Below are 18,072 nucleotides of genomic sequence, written 5' to 3' on the forward strand. Positions count from 1 at the left end.
TATGGACTCTGGCTGACCCTCAACTCAATTCTGTTGAGTTTGAACTGTGTGGAACCGAGTGGGAGGCTCCTCGACAGAATGGGAGCAGCACAGAACACAATTGGGGAACGGGCCAGATATTCATGTTGGCATTGTCCCGGAAAATCTTTGTCATCCTTGGACTTCAGGCCCGGGGCCATATGGCTGGATGTGGTGAGGTGTCTGTGTGTGGTTAGGGACGTCATCAGCCATAGATCAGTACCACAAAGCCCGTGCACGAACACACTGATCCGCGACTGTTCAAACCCCACAGATGCCAATACGCTGTGTAGCAATTGCGTTGACCAAATGTTTGTGGTGTGTTACGTTCAGATACAGAATATTTTAATTGCGTGCATGAATTATTCAACAGAGTCTAATTGAGGTAGGCAGAGAGATACAATGCTCTCTAAAAATATGAATCAGTCTGTGAAGTATTAATTACTACACAATGCTAATTATACATTGCATCGTTTCCTCCACACATTAAACCCTCGGCACATCTAGGGTTCAGCGTTTTCTGAAATGGCAACCGATTCCGTACGGTATATAGGATGCTACTGTTGACCAGAGCACTATATGTTGGCCCTAATCAAAAATATTGCCCTATAAGGAATTGATGCATTCACGAATGCAGGGTGTTACCTTGGTCCCCGGCGTTAAGCATGGCATTGGGCCAGTCCCTCCAGCCAGAACGTTCTTCATGGCTGTTCAGTAGGTACATCTCCTCCATTTCGGGACCAAACCTCCTTTTCTGTAAACTGTCAGAAGGTATAAAGGTGTATTTCATACCATGGGGCTACACTGCAGGCTCTGGGAGAAAGACAGTGGAGCGTGTGCCACTTCCCAGTGTGTGTCTTTCTCCTCTCACTCTCCTGCTCTCCCTAATTAGCCTAGTGAGGCGGGATTGTTTGTGTTGGCGTCCTGCTGCAGCCCGGGGCATCCCTCCTGCTCTCTGACAGATGGCTGGATTACCAGAGTTTTGGAGATGGCCATTTTAATCTGAGTGTGCTAATCCCCCCCCCCCCAATCCTCAAAATAATCCCCTGTAAGAAGTCAGAGGCGGGTGACCAGAGGAACATGTGAGGGTGAGGTAGAGAGAGATCTGGAAGACAATCTTTCTAGAAGTTAGCAGGGTAATCAGAGAGGACATTGGAGACTACTGTCCAGTCAACAGGGTTGATGACTTAGTATGTAATAGGTATGGTCACTCAGATGAAGTAAGACGGTGTCACTATAAAATGTCAAAAACAGACACACGATTGAATGGTAAGACAAAGTGTTTATTCATACAGAGTAGCAGACAGACAACCCTCATTCTATAATCCTACTAACATGACAACATCCCAGAATTAAAATAGGAACAATACAAAATAAAAATGAATCATGATGTCTGGAGGCTAAAGGGAAAATGTATAATGGAATGACACAGCATGTCACTGAGGAGGGCTGTCAGAGGTGGCAGATGCTTCTTCGCTCTTCCCCCATGGTTCTCACTGTGCCTATTTGACACTTGGCTGCCCCCTGCTGGTCACTTGGGTCACTTTTCGATCAGCGAGTCCAGCTGCTCCTGAAGCGAGGCCAGCTGTTGGAACAGAGAAACGGAGCCCGGCTGTAATTGGTAGGCTAAGTGGATGATTGACACATCTTCCAACATTATTCATTTGTCAATACAAAACAGCAAACCAAGCTAATGTGAAGACACAAGTTGAAACAGATACTCAGATTGGTGTTAGGAGTTCTTGACAATCCAAATTAAGATTGAGTAAACTACTTGGCTTGGATGTTGGCTATAAAGACCACCCGTATCCTTCTAAAAGTGGGATGTGTAGGGATGTTCAGTCACTAGAGGAAAACAATAGCAGTTCTTACAAACAAACATGTTTCGGTTAGTTTGTCTCTCTTACTCAAGCAGCGTAGTTGCACCTTTACAGCAAATGCTGCTTAATACCAAAGACAATAATTCATTACATTTATAACTCATAACCAAACAAGAGGTCATAAACTGATGCAGTTTTAAAATATCCTTTCCTGTCTTCCTCAGACAACGTTACCTGCTCCATCTCTCTCTCCTCCTGGTGGATAATTTCATTAAGCAGAGCCTGAAAGCGGTTCTGCAGAAAGAAGAGGGGGAGGAAAAACAACAACAAAAAGGGTTCAGTCATTAGACAGTTCCCTTTGCTTGTTCTGATGTTTGAAAATCCAGCGTGCTGCCGTTTCCTAGCGAGCGTATCTTCCATCTGACAGAAAGGACATTTGGAATGCCAGTCAGACAACCGTGACCTTTTCCTGTGGCTGTGATAATAACAGTGAAAGATAGATCACAGCCAGGCCCGGCCAGCCGAGCACAGAGCTGAAACGACATGGGAAAAAAAATAATTCTGTCCCCGCCCGTGTCCCACACGCTGTAAATCTGTCCCCGAAGAGCAGTTGGCGGAACAATGATTTTTTAATGCTCCCCTCCCCCCTGCCCAAAGGGCTGATGGTGGAAATGTAATATTTATGCCTTCTTTATGCGGTCTGAGTTTGGGAAGTTTTACACTCAGTCGCTTAGAGGGGTTATATTCCACATAAAGACTTCTCCCTCCAAGGTTGCCTCGGTGTGTGTCTGTGTGTGTGTGAGAGTGAGGGACAGTGTGTGTCTGTATGTGTGAGAGTGAGGGAGAGTGTGTGGGTGTGTGTGTGAATATGAGCCTGCTACTAAGACTTGTTTTTGAAGGCCTTATTTATGAATCGGCCTTTGTGGTCGTCTCAGTCTGCTGAATGAATCAAACGTAAATGTCAAAAGTTGTGTGCGTCTATAATTCACCTTCAGGGCCTGGTTCTCCACCTTCATGATGAGGTCCTCCTGTTGTTTCTTGCGGGCGCGCGTCTCCTTCAGCTTGGCCTTCACACCGTCTATCTGCATCTGGTACTCCATCACTACAGGAACAGACAGAGGAACCATTCCCATCTTCCGTCACAAAACACACAGTCTACTTAATATCTCCATAGTATCAAGTGTGTTCCTCTGCTCGCCTCCACTCTTTAAAAAGGAATAGCCCACACTAAAAAGGAGAGCTTTTTTGAATGTTCTTCATTCGTCCCAAAATGTTCAAGTTACAATTTGCATTTTGAAACATCCTATATCTTGAACTTGATTGCTGACATGCAAAACATGTCGGGACCGTATCAATAGTGGACTAATGAAGTAGAAAAAACACAGAAAGATAGCTATTCCTTTAGCCTACATTAGAGTGAAAACAACACGCTGGACACCTACCACGAGACATGCATCAATTTAAGATATGTAGGAAGCAGGGAAAGGAAAACTTGAAAGGAGGAAGAAACTCGTATGGAGATTCAACCAACTGACTATTCCACACATAGCCAAGACCAGCCATTTGCTACAGGCCCAAATGAAATCAAACAAACAGGGCTTCCTCTCTTGAAATCAAACAAACAGGGCTTCCTCTCTTTGACCGGCACTGATCAGAATACACAGAGCTTCCTTCTTCCAACTCCTTAATGAGTGTGAATGGTGGAAAAGGAGATTGAGAATTGAGAAGCGGCCACCCAGGGCTTTCACTTGCGACATCGTTAAACACACTAAAACAACATATTGAAGATTAGCATGCTCATCCCCAGAATTTTTTATTTATTTTTTTATTTCACCTTTATTTAACCAGGTAGGCTAGTTGAGAACAAGTTTTCATTTGCAACTGCGACCTGGCCAAGATAAAGCTTAGCAGTGTGAGCAGACAACACAGAGTTACACATGGAGTAAACAATTAACAAGTCAATAACACAGTACAAAAAAGGCGAGTCTATATACATTGTGTGCAAAAGGCATGTGGAGGTAGACAAATAATTACAACCTTGCAGATTAGCACTGGAGTGATAAATGATCAGATGGTCATGTACAGGTAGAGATACTGGTGTGCAAAAGAGCAGAAAAGTAAATAAATAAAAACAGTGTGGGGATGAGGTAGGTGAAAATGGGTGGGTTATTTACCAATAGACTATGTACAGCTGCAGCGATCGGTTAGCTGCTCAGATAGCACATGTTTGAAGTTGGTGAGGGAGATAAAAGTCTCCAACTTCAGGGATTTTTGCAATTCGTTCCAGTCACAGGCAGCAGAGTACTAGAACGAAAGGCGGCCAAATGAGGTGTTGGCTTTAGGGATGATCAGTGAGATACACCTGCTGGAGCGCGTGCTACGGATGGGTGTTGCCATCATGACCAGTGAACTGAGATAAGGCGGAGCTTTACCTAGCATGGACTTGTAGATGACCTGGAGCCAGTGGGTCTGGCGACGAATATGTAGCGAGGGCCAGCCGACTAGAGCATACAAGTCGCAGTGGTGGGTGGTATAAGGTGCTTTAGTGACAAAACGGATGGCACTGTGATAAACTGCATCCAGTTTGCTGAGTAGAGTGTTGGAGGCAATTTTGTAGATGACATCGCCAAAGTCGAGGATCGGTAGGATAGTCAGTTTTACTAGGGTAAGTTTGGCGGCGTGAGTGAAGGAGGCTTTGTTGCGGAATAGAAAGCCGACTCTTGATTTGATTTTTGATTGGAGATGTTTGATATGAGTCTGGAAGGAGAGTTTACAGTCTAGCCAGACACCTAGGTACTTATAGGTGTCCACATATTCAAGGTCGGAACCATCCAGGGTGGTGATGCTCGTCGGGCATGCGGGTGCAGGCAGCGATCGGTTGAAAAGCATGCATTTGGTTTTACTAGCGTTTAAGAGCAGTTGGAGGCCATGTTGTATGGCATTGAAGCTCGTTTGGAGGTTAGATAGCACAGTGTCCAAGGACGGGCCGGAAGTATATAGAATGGTGTCGTCTGCGTAGAGGTGGATCAGGGAATCGCCCGCAGCAAGAGCAACATCATTGATATATACAGAGAAAAGAGTCGGCCCGAGAATGGAACCCTGTGGCACCCCCATAGAGACTGCCAGAGGACCGGACAGAATATTTTGACGTGTCTATTTTCTAAGGATAAAGCTAAGCACATTAACAACTTCATAGTTATGAACACTACAACGATGTGGAAGAAAATGTTACTTATTCCAAAAGAACCAATAACACTCCCTAAAACACTTGGCATTAGGAAATAGATTCATTTCCATTACAGAATTAAAAAAGCAATTTTGGAGTGACCAATGTACACTACCGTTCAGAAGTTTGGGGTCACTTCAAAATATCCTTGTTTTTGAAAAAAAAAGCACATTTTTTGTCAGTTAAAATAACACCAAATTGATCAGAAATAGAGTGTAGACATTGTTAATGTTTTAAATGACTATTGTAGCTGGAAACGGCTGATTTTGAACAGAATATCTACATAGGCGTACAAAGGCCCATTATCAGCAATCATCACTCCTGTGTTCCAATGGCACATTGTGTTAGCTAATACAAGTATATCAGTTTAAAAGGCTAATTGATCATTAGAAAACCCTTTTGCAATTATGTTAGCACAGCTGAAAACTGTTGCTCTGATTAAAGAAGCAATAAAACTGTCCTTCTTTAGACTAGTTGAGTATCTGGAGCATCAGCATTTGTGGGTTCAAAATGGCCTGAAACTCGTCAGTCTATTCTTGCTCTGAGAAACGAAGGCTATTCCATGCGAGAAATTGCCAAGAAAATGAAGATTTCATACAACGCTGTGTACTACTCCCTTCACAGAATAGAGCAAACTGGGTCTAACCAGAATAGAAAGAGGAGTGGGAGGCCCCGGTGCACAACTGAGCGAGAGGACAAGTACATTAGAGTGTCTAGTTTGAGAAATGGATGCCTCACAAGTCCTCAACTGGTAGCTCCATGAAATAGTACCCACAAAACACCAGTCTCAATGTCAACAGTGAAGAGGCGACTCCGGGATGCCGGCCTTCTATGCAGAGTTGCAAAGAAAAAGCCATATCTCGGACTGACCAATAAAAAGAAAAGATTAAGATGGGCAAATAAAACACAGATACTGGACAGAGGAACTCTGCCTAGAAGGACAGCATCCTGGAGTCGCCTCTTCACTGTTGACGTCGAGACTGGTGGGTACTATTTAATGAAGCTGCCAGTTGAGGACTTGTCAGCCGTTTCCAGCTACAATAGTAATTTACAACATTAACAGTGTCTACACTGTATTTCTGATCAATTTTGTTATTTTAAAAGGACAATTATTATTATTATTATTTTTAAACAAGAACATTTCTAAGTGACCCCAAACTTTTGAACGGTAGTGTAAATATTTTCAAACATGCAACTTAAATGTTTCATATCAAGAAATGCCAATTTGAAATCTGTTGGACATCAGGGTAATTTTGAAGAAACCCTATCTGAGTAAGAAAATGATATTCATATGATAGTTAAGATAAAAAAAATATATAAACTATTGGAACCAAGACTTAAAAATAACTGATATTGGCACAGGATGTAGGGAATATTGGATCTAACGAAATTCCAGGTAATGAAAATCTACGCTCAATCCAGCACAAACAATGTATAGAATTGATTAGACAAGAGACAGGATTCACCAATTCTACAGCACAAAGGCAGAGTCATGACTTAAGTGTAAAACGAACCATGACTAAATGATGCACGCCTTCTGGGAATACTATAAAACCCAAAAGTTATGGGCGGAGTTAGAACGTTGGCTGTCAGTAGTATTACAATGTACATTAACTTTTAATCCGTCTGTCTGCATATTTCAAGACATGGCATATGGGGGTGTAGTGAGAAACCTGCTGACTTCGACAATACTTTTCTCATATCATCTTGAAAAAAGCGTATGCTTAATTGGAAATCAACCAAACCTCCATCGTCCAAATGCTTTATTATTTAAATGTTAAGCGCGTGGGCAACAGAGAGGAACAAGATGGTGCAGTTTGAGGCCATGTAGTGGAGGGTGATACGGGCGCTGGAGACGGGGCTGTGGGCCTGGGCAGGGATGATAGAGTGGATGTTGGTGTGCCTCTGTATGTGGATGTTTTGTCTACAATATATACGGTGGGGCAAAAAAGTATTTAGTCAGCCACCAATTGTGCAAGTTCTCCCACTTAAAAAGATGAGAGAGGCCTGTAATTTTCATCATAGGTACACTTCGACTATGACTGACAAAATGAGAAAAGAAAATCCAGAAAATCACATTGTAGGATTTTTAATGAATTTATTTGCAAATTATGGTGGAAAATAAGTATTTGGTCACCTACAAAAGCTTTCACTCAAAATCTCTGGCCCCATTCATTCTTTCCTTTACACGGATCAGTCGTCCTGGTCCCTTTGCAGGAAAACACCCCCATGCTTCACAGTAGGTATGGTGTTCTTTAGATGCAACTCAGTATTCTTTGTCCTCCAAACACGACGAGTTGAGTTTTTACCAAAAAATTATATTTTGGTTTCATCTGACCATATGACATTCTCCCAATCTTCTTCTGGATCATCCAAATGCTCTCTAGCAAACTTCAGACGGGCCTGGACATCTACTGGCTTAAGCAGGGGGACACGTCTGGCACTGCAGGATTTGAGTCCCTGGCGTAGTGTGTTACTGATGGTAGGCTTTGTTACTTTGGTCCCAGCTCTCTGCAGGTCATTCACTAGGTCCCCCCGTGTGGTTCTGGGATTTTTGCTCACCGTTCTTGTGATCATTTTGACCCCACGGGGTGAGATCTTGCGTGGAGCCCCAGATTGAGGGAGATTATCTGTGGTCTTGTATGTCTTCCATTTCCTAATAATTGCTCCCACAGTTGATTTCTTCAAACCAAGCTGCTTACCTATTGCAGATTCAGTCTTCCCAGCCTGGTGCAGGTCTACAATTTTGTTTCTGGTGTCCTTTGACAGCTCTTTGGTCTTGGCCATGGTGGAGTTTGGAGTGTGACTATTTGAGGTTGTGGAGAGGAGTCTTTTATACTGATAACAAGGTCAAACAGGTGCCATTAATACAGGTAACGAGTGGAGGACAGAGGAGCCTCTTAAAGAAGAAGTTACAGGTCTGTGAGAGCCAGAAATCTTGCTTGTTTGTAGGTGACCAAATACTTATTTTCCACCATAATTTGCAAATTAATTAATTAAAAATCCTACAATGTGATTTTCTGGATTTTTTTTCTCATTTTGTCTGTCATAGTTGAAGTGTACCTATGATGACCACAGGCCTCATCTTTTTAAGTGGGAGAACCTGCACAATTGGTGGCTGACTAAATACTTTTTTTGCCCCACTGTATACTGAACAAAAATATGAATGCAACATGCAAAAATGTCATAGGTTTTCCTGAGTTATAGTTCACGAGGAAATCAGTCAATTGAAATAAATTCATTAGGCCCTAATCTATGGATTTCACATGACTGGGAATACAGATATGCCTCTGTTGGTCACAGATACCTTGGGCCTCATGATCTCGTCACGGTATCTTGGTGCATTCAAATTGTAGTCAATAAAATGCAATTGTGTTTGTTGTGCATGGCTTATGCCTGCCTGCCCATACCAGAACCCCACCACCACCACGGGGCACTCTGTTCACAACATTGACATCAGCAATCTGCTCGCCTACATACAGATGGCATTGTGTTGTGTGACAAAACGGCACATTTTAGAATGCCATTTTTTTTGTTCCTAGCACAAAGTTACTTGTGTAATGATCATGCTGTTTAATCAGCTTCTTGATATACCACACTTGTCAGTTGGATGGATTATCTTGGCAGAGGAGAAATTCTCACTAACAGGAAGATTTTTTAGAAATAAAATTTTTGTGCGTGTGGAACATTTCTGGGATGTTTTATTTCAGCTCATAATATATGGGACCAAAACTTTACATGTTGCGTTTAGATTTTTGTTCAGGGTATAAAAAAAATGAAAAGTTGTGAGACTATTAAGATGGCACAGTGGTCTAAGGTGGTATAAGGCACTGCATCTCAGTGCAAGAGGCGTCACTACAGACCCTGATTCGATCTTTGGGTTTTAAAGTGTGCAATAGGCCAATTTAAAGTGAATATAAGACCAGGCTAAGTGACTGAGGTGAATGTTAGCTGTCTGCTCGATAGAAATAGAAGGAATAGAACAGACTGCTCTCATTCTGTTCCACAGGGGCTCGTATTACTAAGGAACAACGGTCATGTGGCTTCCATTCAACTCAATCAAAACCTAATGCACAATGAGCCACCGTCTTAGCTAACATCATCCCACACAGTCAGTATGGATTGAAAACCCGTTTTCAGTTGCCATGGTCCTCATTACAAGCACTACGTGTCGGCGGCCACAGCCAGACTTTGAAAGATGCAGCCCTACAAGAGTCAGGAGAGAGAGCTGCAGGACGGGGGTGCAGTGTTGGCTGTGTGACAGACAGTTCCATGTAAGCCAGTCAGCTGTCACAGAAAGCACAGTGGCTGAACCAGCCCCAGGAGGAGAGAGCGAGTACCTGTCCGTCTTCTGAATGGGGATATAACTGGAGATGAAGGGATAGGGGGAGGGAGGGAGATGTCTCTCTGACCTAGAAAACTCAGCTTCATTCCAACTCAAGCTCACTTGTTGTAGGGTATTGCCGTCGTCCGTTTTGACATGGGGACAATGAGAGTGTTTCATGTGATTTGAGGCCCTCTTATTGTCTGTCCATACTCTGTGCTTCTGTTCTGCTATTACAGCCACATCTCCCCACATTGGCTGCTATTCCAATACTGTAGGTAGGCGCCATGTTTATACCAATTACAAAACAATCACACTTCACTTATAATAAATAGAAATAACAATGTTATTGCAAAGGAACATGTTGTGCCAACATGGGGACGGTGTGCCAATCTCTTAATATCTATGACTGCAATCTTCAACCCCCCAATCGCCCCGGTGATGAAAAACAAACTCGCCCACTCTCCGTTGCCCTTCTTTCTCTTTCCAGCACCCCTCTTCTCCCTCCGGCCTCACCTATCTGGTTGTTCCTGTCTGCCTCGTCCCGAGCACCGTCTGATGACTCGTTGAGTTTGTCTTGGAGCTGTCTAACCAGGTCTTCCTCCATGTCCATGATGTTCAGGTCCTCGTCCTCATGACGAAGGTCCCCTTCGTCCTCCTCATCATCGCTGCTGCTGCTGATGTCGTTGAAGATCTCCCTCAGCTCATCACGTTGGGCTGGAAGAAAATATTGATTTTCACATTGTCAAATAAAATATCAAAAAAATGTATAAGAATAATAATTCAGTCTTCTTACTGTGACCACTCTTCACCAACAAAACACAGTCCTCCCTTAAGGACAGTTTTAGAAACACCAAGGCAGCTTTTCCCAAACTAGGGGTCCGGACCCCACCTAATTTGAAAATGGGTCCGCAGCAAAAAAATATTCAAAGAATTCTAAATAAATAAATTCGCACTTGGTTCATAAAACCGGGAAAATGTCAGTAACCTCCGGTAGCTGCTAGATGTGGCTGTAATAAACAGAGAGGATTCTGTTTTCTACCTACAAATATGTCTCTATCTTTTGAATGGTTTAAAGGAGCAATACGCAGTAGCTACTGTACATACATTTTAGACCTATAAATGAATGAATGATATGTACACAGTGATTCTTGAAGAATATAACTTATAAATGCCTCATTAGCGCAACTGTCATACTCCATGGGAAACCAAAATACAAGCTTTTTTAACACCAATGCCTGTAAACAAAGTAAATGTAAACAAACACTCACAACATGATAAAGCTATCATTTTGATATCACGGATGGCCAGTCTTTGCAACCATACCTATGTCTATGAATTTGAGAGTGGTTCCATTACTCCAGAGCACACTATCGTTTCAACTGCTGATTGCGGCTGTCATGACGTTGCCCTCTTTGGGTTCAGCAAGCCCACCCCCCTCTCCCTGCCTCCTTCAACTAGGCTGCTGTGGTCAGAGAGAGGTCGTAAATTCCTGAGAAGACCCTGCCTCATGGACACACAGTATAAGAGACAGAGTGAATTTTCATAGAGAACAAAGGAATTTCTTCCACCTCACAGAACTTGAGGTCCGAACAACATTTATGTTCTCATGAGGCTCATGGCAGACGGTGTGGCCACATTGCCATAACGCTGTTTATATAATAGCCTCAGATATGAGGTTTACATCTAATTGTTATATAAGATGAATGAGTGAGTATGATACTGTTTGTAAAATTGTGTGATGTGATTCTGGACTGTAATGAAGGAAACTCCAATTCCCTTCTGAATTTAACTAAATCAGAGGACCGCCCGAGCCCAGTTAGGGTCAGGCATCCTGGGACAGCCCTTTTCTGCAATTCCGAATAAAACCCAACTTTGAGAAATTATCACCAGACCATGTTTCTCTCAATCACGGGAGTACAAAGGTTGTAGACCATTGCTGAATCCATACCACATTCCACGTGGTTAAACTCTTAGACTATCGATACTGACAGAATAAGAACAAGTCTTTGATGTTAATTACTAGTCTGCAGCTAGGAATTCGGTATCATTGAACGCGAAGAACGACAACCGCCGAAACATCCATTCTACAACAACATGAATGTCACTCTGAACTATCCACTTTAACCACGACAGAGAGAGAGAGAGAGACGGACAATTCTACAAAAGAAACAACTTTTCAACAGAGATCAAGATGACACACTGAGCGAAAATATATATATTGATTGCAATTGTTCCCGAATGAGTGAGCGTTCATGGATTAGCATTTCAATTTTTATAATTATCACTCTGTAGTGACTTCTCAGCTGACTCACCCTTTTGTCCACCAAGCCACGATGCCGGTTTAGCCCACTAGGGCACATTTCTTGTAACCATATTTACCTTGTTTGTTTGTTTATGCATTTCTATTAATTACTTAGTTAGTAATAATTAAATGATTTAAGACAATTGATGTATGGATGACTCAGTGAAGACTGTGTTCGTGCAGATAACCAACCATTTACAACGTTTGGAATGAGACTAACGTGAGGTAAAGTAAATAATTAATTAATCAGAAGACTATTTGATCCGATATAAAATATCTGAAAAGTTATTTTAAGAAATGATAACTTTGTAATCTGAATATTTTCCTTGGTACCCCGACTTCCTAGTTAATTACGATTACATGATTAAGTCTAATCGCGTATTACTAATTACAGAGAATTTACTGTCAACTTAATGATAGTAAAGACACGACACGGCTTTAAGCTACAAAATATTGACTCAAGACATTTCAGCTTTCCCTTTTTTATTAATTTGTTTCAAAAATGTCAAAAAATGATTCCACTTTGACATTATGGGGTATTGTGTATAGGCCAATGACACAAAAATGTACATTGAATCCATTTTAAATTCAGGCTGTGACAAAAACAATATGTAAAAAGTCAAGGGTGTGAATACTTTCTGAGGGAACTGTATGTTTGTTGCAGAGACGAGAGCCCGAGTAAAACAAGTTTGAATCAGTCAGGGAAATAAGTGCTGAAAACATGTTGGCTCACTATTTTAAAAGATGGAGAACAAGCTATAGCAGCGTTTCCCAAACTAGGGGTCGCGAGAGAAACTTAAAAAATAAATCATAATAATCTTGTTTAGTTCTTAAAACCGGGGTTATGTCAGTAACCTCCGGTAGCCGCTAGATGTGACTGTAATAAACAGAGCGGTTTCTGTTTTCTCCCTACAAATGTGGCTCTATCTTTTGATTGGTTTAAACTACATATTATGACCCCATCACTGAAAGGTTAGACTCTCAGGAACACGTATGTGTCTTCTGTTTCTCTTTACAAAACCCAACAAGCCTCATTAGAACAGAGTGGACAAGACCAGGCACTAAATCAGACTGGGGGGAAAAGAACATCAAGATCAAACAAAATGATTGTCTGATGATCTTCTGAACATCCCAAGACCTTTCTGATGCATTTCAGTCACTTCAAACCGGACTTCCTTCAGATTAAATTAAGGTTAAATAATTAAACTACTGTCAAAAGTACTGTCAGACTGATTTTTAATAGATTGTCATAGCCCCAATTAAAAAAGTTAACATTGGCCGTTGATGGCCGTTTTTTAACATGGTGTGTGTGTGGGGGGGGGGGGGATTCGCAAAAACAATTGAGACCAAAATAGGGTTGTGGGCCAAAAGAAAGTTAGGGAAACCCTGCACTAGGGCCTACTGTACTACTGTACTGCGTTGGAGCAGTGAAAGGCTATGTGGCATACTGTATGTTCTAACTTCTGTGTGGGTGTGACAGCCCTAAGGTGGTAGGAGCCTGTAATATCAGTTATGGCTCTCATTCCAAACATAATACATCTATTCAATATGTGGACTAAGTTAACTGAGAGTCACTCTGCACGGAACCTTCACATCTGCTCAATGATCATATTAAAGTATTACTACATTTTGCCCACTTCCATGGTGCTTACCTGAGGAGCCATGCCCCATCTTGTGTCCTGATGTCCCAGGTGATGAGTCCAGGTTGGCCAGAGAGCCGTGGTTGTCTGCCTCCTTGGTCTCATCCTCAGCTATCACCTCCCAGCCTGAACGCCAAGTTAGGGAAACATTGTACACCAAACACTACCTCACCGCTTTCATTAAGTTATGTCACGTTCCAGCTACTCAAAACTGGCTTCCCTATGGGCCTACAAGGGCATATTAACATGTACCACCGCCCATTGAAATCTACACTAAGGGAGATGCACTCCGATGTTGATGCTGTCCCATGTTCTGTGCACGCCCCCCCCCCCCACCAGGTAAGTTGACCGAGAACACATTCACATCAACGTCCCTGGGGAATGGTTCCTCCTGCTTTATCATTTCGTCACGGTGCTTATTGACGAAGGTGTTGGTGTGCAGGTCTCACATTAACACGTTAGCAGGAGTCAGTTCAAGTGAGGCCCAGCAGAGTAGGGCCCCCGCTGGTCAACAGCTATTGGATGTGTTGTGTGTCATTTACAGTGCATGTATAAAAGGTACCGCAATACCCGGTGACGGTTTGGTGCAGCGTTAGAGACAGAGTGTGTGTGTGCGCGTTTGCCCCAGTGAGTGAGCTAAAAGGATACGGACACTAACGGCCTCTGCGTCCGTGCTCAGTAATCTCTTCACCTCCTTCTCCACGTCGGGAGACTCGATGTACTGCAGAGGAAATCAGGTTAGACTTACTTCATGCCTCCAGACTACCCACCCACCCCCACACCCACACACACCCCTAGCGAATGGCTGGCCATGTGCCAGCAAACACATTAGCGATTAAGAACAGCGAGCCAAACCGATATGGTGTTGCACCTTAAAGAAGATTTATTCAAAAGACAAAGTAGGAATCTTTCCTCTCACTCGCTCTCTCTGTCACTTGGATCAAAGCAGAGAGTTAGATTGCTCTCTTGCAAACCTTTGGGGCAAATGAAGATGGAAGGCCTTTATTTTTTATGTAAATCTTAGTTTTTACATCCGCTGCAGTTCCTCTTTTATGAAATGTAAATGTGTTGTTTGAATTAAAGGCCTGGGACGAGAACCCGACATCATCTGAAGAAAATATTCACAAGATGAGGGAGAGAGAGAGCTCTAGGGGAAACACAAGATGTCAGTACCTTCTTTTTTGCCGTCTTCCTGAATCTTCTCTTCCTTGTGTTCTTTAGAGGACAGGTGACTGGAGACCAAAACATCATGATTTAAAGTTAACAGAACTGTCAGATTGGCTGAGGCTTGAAGATAAGTCTCTGCGGGCTGCAAAGTGCTACTCAGCATATTTCAATACAGAGGGGATATAGTTCTACTTACTGCCATGGTTCCACACAAACTTCTTGTCCTTGTCTTTGTCCTTCTTCTTCTTGGGGTCTACAGTACCAGTGGGCTCCTCCAAGGGAGGGTAGAGGTCTCCATCCAACGTGCACACCAGCATCTACCCCACACAGAACAGGGTCAAAGAGCAATGAATAAATTGACCTTATAGAATGCTTGAAAATATATAAACCAATACTATGTGAGGTCATTATCAATCATCCCTGGTTCTAATCCCCGAGCCGACTAGGTGAAAAAACTCTCGGCTTGCCCAGAAACAGGGCATTCTAAACCTTAGAGCAGACACTGCAGCCGTTGACAACTGGTCTGGAGACTTCATACACCATTCTACTCCTATATGGTGGTTGTATGAGAGCATCCTTCCTGTCCTACCTGACAGACGTCAGCAGTCTTATAGAAGGTCTTCTTGTCCACTGTTTTCAGAGACTCCAAGATGCAGGGCAGATCCACCAGTTTACACGCCAAAGGTACACGATCCACTCTCACGATGCCATGACGACCATCAGCTACAGAACATCATATGATGTCATTTCACACATAGGTGACCATTAGTCAAATTATTTTTCTATCACAGGTTTACTTGAATGTCCGTTGTAATTATCCTACTTCTATGACTTCATCCTTATGTTGGCAATAGGTGCTTTCTTGGGAAGGAATGGCCATTCTGTAATGTGATGCTGGTATAACTGCTTATGAACCAAAAAAAGGTTAAATGAGCACCAGGGTTAAACAAGGTTCTCTCTACTTTAATTTCAAGTTGCTTCATTAGCATGATTAATGAGGCCAATTTACCTTATCCTTGATTTGAATTATGCAAATGACAAAGCCTAACTTTCTACATTTACAGTGTGACCAACTTCCTTTGCAGCAGATGGTAATATTGTGAGTGAACAGTTAGGACCATTCCATGAAAACAACAAGGTACACTTGAACTAACAAGACATGAAGGCTCAATACCTACCGTGCAGTTCAATGGTGAGTCTGTCTTTGAGGTTCATGCTGCTCGACTGGGCAATACATCTCACTGTTGAGGCATATTCCTTTGACAGAGATCATGCAGTCAAGATATACATCAATTCCAAAACAGTTTATGCCATGTCAAGTATGATTTCCTTTATTTCAAGACATGGTTGCACAGAAAGGTACAATACAGGCGAACGAGTTTTTGAGTATCCGGTTCAATTATGGTTGGCAATTATTAATCAATCATGGTGACATTCATTCTGGGACAAAATTCACAAGTTTCAGCAGGTAGACTGTAGCTAAGTTGGTTAAAAAATAGCATCATTTTGAATTTGAGATACGTGGCTATTTAAAAAAAAAAGTATACACAAAACCAAAAATGCTCTTATCCCATTGTATTCCATGTGTTTCCTTACCGTAGGCAGCCGCAGGACAAATTGACTCTCCAGCTCATGGGGTGCATCATCTTTGTTTTTCGAACCGACCTTCCCCACTGCAAATCAGTGCATAATAACATATTAATAGTCATATTTGGTAGGTTTGATTATCTAGCTAGCTAGCTGGTTAGTTAGTTAGCTAGCTGGCTAGTTAGCTATCTGGTTGAGTTTCTATTAACGTTAACGTTACGCTTGCTTCACCGAAGACGGGCGATCTCCTATTCCACATGTTAACAAAACGTACCTTTTATTTTGGAGGTCGATTTGGTCTTTTTGTTCTGCATGGTGACTACTTGAAATTAGAAATAAAGAGCCTTGTCGATGCACACACAGCTAGAAACAACACAGCAAACCGGAAGAATCTTCTTTGATTACGTTTGACCTAATTCAATGGACTATTCCGCCACCTACTGGTCAGAATGGGAGCAGGACGGTAGTATATCCCTTTCGGAAAAATATTGCAGTCATTGCAGTGTAACTGCAGCACACACAGTGCAGCATAACGCCTCGATCACACCGACAGAGGTGGGGACACCGAAGTACATTCATTTCAGATGGAACGCTGCGTTTTCCATTCAGCATTGGGTTGCAGAGGCAGTTGTAGTGCGTTCTGTGTGCTGCATACGTTGGATTTATGGAACATATGTTTCAAACTGTATGTGTGAATGGTTTGACAGAAATGGTAGCAGAAGGTGAATGTTAAACTTTTGTTGCACACATATCCAGATGATGCTGCGTACCATTTTGCGTTAGCCTAGACCCGTTCTAATTCACATACAGCCCCAACAGATCCACAGAACTTATTCTCAACTAGCCTACCTGGTTAAATAAAGGTGAAATAAAAAATAAAAAGATGACAATCTCTATTGCACTCCACACTGCCCTTTCCCACCTGGACAAAAGGAACACCTACGTGAGAATGCTGTTCATTGACTACACCTCAGCTTTCAACACACCCTAGGATTAAACACCTCCCTCTGCAAATGGATACTGGACTTTTTGACAGGCCGCTCTCGGGTGGTAAGGCTAGGCAACAACACATCTGCCATGCTAACCCGCAACACAGGAGCCCCTCAGGGGTGTGTGCTTAGCCCCCTCTTCTACTACCTGTTGACCCACAACTGTGTGGCAGCACATGACTGCAACACCATCATTAAGTTTGCTGTTGACATGATGGTAGTAGGCCATCACCGACGATGATGAGACAGCCTACAGGGAGGAGGTCAGAGACCTGGCAGTGTGGTGCCAGGACACCAACCTCTCCTTCAACGTCAGCAAGATAAAGGAGCTGAAACTACAAGAAACAGAGGGCCAAACACACCCACATTCACATCGATGGGGCTGTAGTGGAGTCGGTCATAACCTTCAAGTTCCTCTGGACCTATCACTGAGGTCCTATCATGGTCCAAAAACACCAAAACAGTCAATATATAGTTTGACACATTAATCACCAATATGGGCACATACAATTAGCAGCATTATCATATTTTATTTTTATCATCCGAAAATACTTTTAATTTGAACAACAAAAAATGCAATACGGAGACAAAAAACATTTTCCCTTCTGGGACCATCCATCGCCAGGAAGGGACAGCAGAGAGGAGACTATTTTTAGAAGATTAAAAGTGGGACACAGCCGATTGAATAAGATTTTAAATGTGATAGGAAAGCCTCCAAAAGGAAAGTGTGATAATTGCCAGGAAACAGAGACCGTATTGCTACAGTGTGGGCAGTATCAGAGGAAAGAGAGAGGCTGACATCTAGTATGAGGGAGAAGGGGATACAGGAAATTATGTTAAAGATTATATTGAGTAGAACTTTATTATATATAGTCTCAAATATGTTGTTATATGTTTTAAAAGCAACGGGGTGGCAGGTAGGATTTAGTTTCTCCCTGCCTCTCTCCCATACTCCAGTACAGAAGGTGGCGATAATGCACCATAACGTTTAATGCC

The 18,072-nt window shown here is 42.6% G+C and overlaps 1 protein-coding gene across 1 annotated transcript; it reads right to left on the reverse strand.

The window, feature by feature from the left end:
• Positions 1-1,280: 1,280 nt before the first annotated feature.
• LOC135545818 (transcription initiation factor TFIID subunit 7-like) lies at positions 1,281-16,486 on the reverse strand. Its single transcript, XM_064973727.1, has 12 exons — positions 16,362-16,486; positions 16,097-16,173; positions 15,679-15,757; positions 15,090-15,223; positions 14,697-14,817; positions 14,507-14,565; positions 13,982-14,054; positions 13,346-13,459; positions 9,905-10,105; positions 2,828-2,940; positions 2,073-2,132; positions 1,281-1,603 (listed from the first exon to the last, which is right to left on the reverse strand). The coding sequence occupies exons 1-12, from the start codon at positions 16,399-16,401 to the stop codon at positions 1,559-1,561; spliced, it is 1,116 nt and encodes a 371-aa protein (XP_064829799.1). The 5' UTR covers positions 16,402-16,486; the 3' UTR covers positions 1,281-1,558.
• Positions 16,487-18,072: the final 1,586 nt, after the last annotated feature.

Source organism: Oncorhynchus masou, chromosome 9 (assembly GCF_036934945.1).
Source record: "Oncorhynchus masou masou isolate Uvic2021 chromosome 9, UVic_Omas_1.1, whole genome shotgun sequence".
In the NCBI taxonomy this organism is placed as follows: domain Eukaryota; kingdom Metazoa; phylum Chordata; class Actinopteri; order Salmoniformes; family Salmonidae; genus Oncorhynchus; species Oncorhynchus masou.

Excerpts from the sequence above, each read along its gene's own strand:
- LOC135545818 (XM_064973727.1), bottom strand. The coding sequence starts at position 16,401 with ATGCAGAACAAAAAGACCAAATCGACCTCCAAAATAAAAG. Across the intron at positions 2,941-9,904 it reads AGACAGGAACAACCAGATAG|TGATGGAGTACCAGATGCAG; the intron begins GTGAGGCCGGAG and ends CTGTTCCTGTAG. Across the intron at positions 1,604-2,072 it reads AGGAGAGAGAGATGGAGCAG|CTGGCCTCGCTTCAGGAGCA; the intron begins GTAACGTTGTCT and ends CTGTTCCAACAG.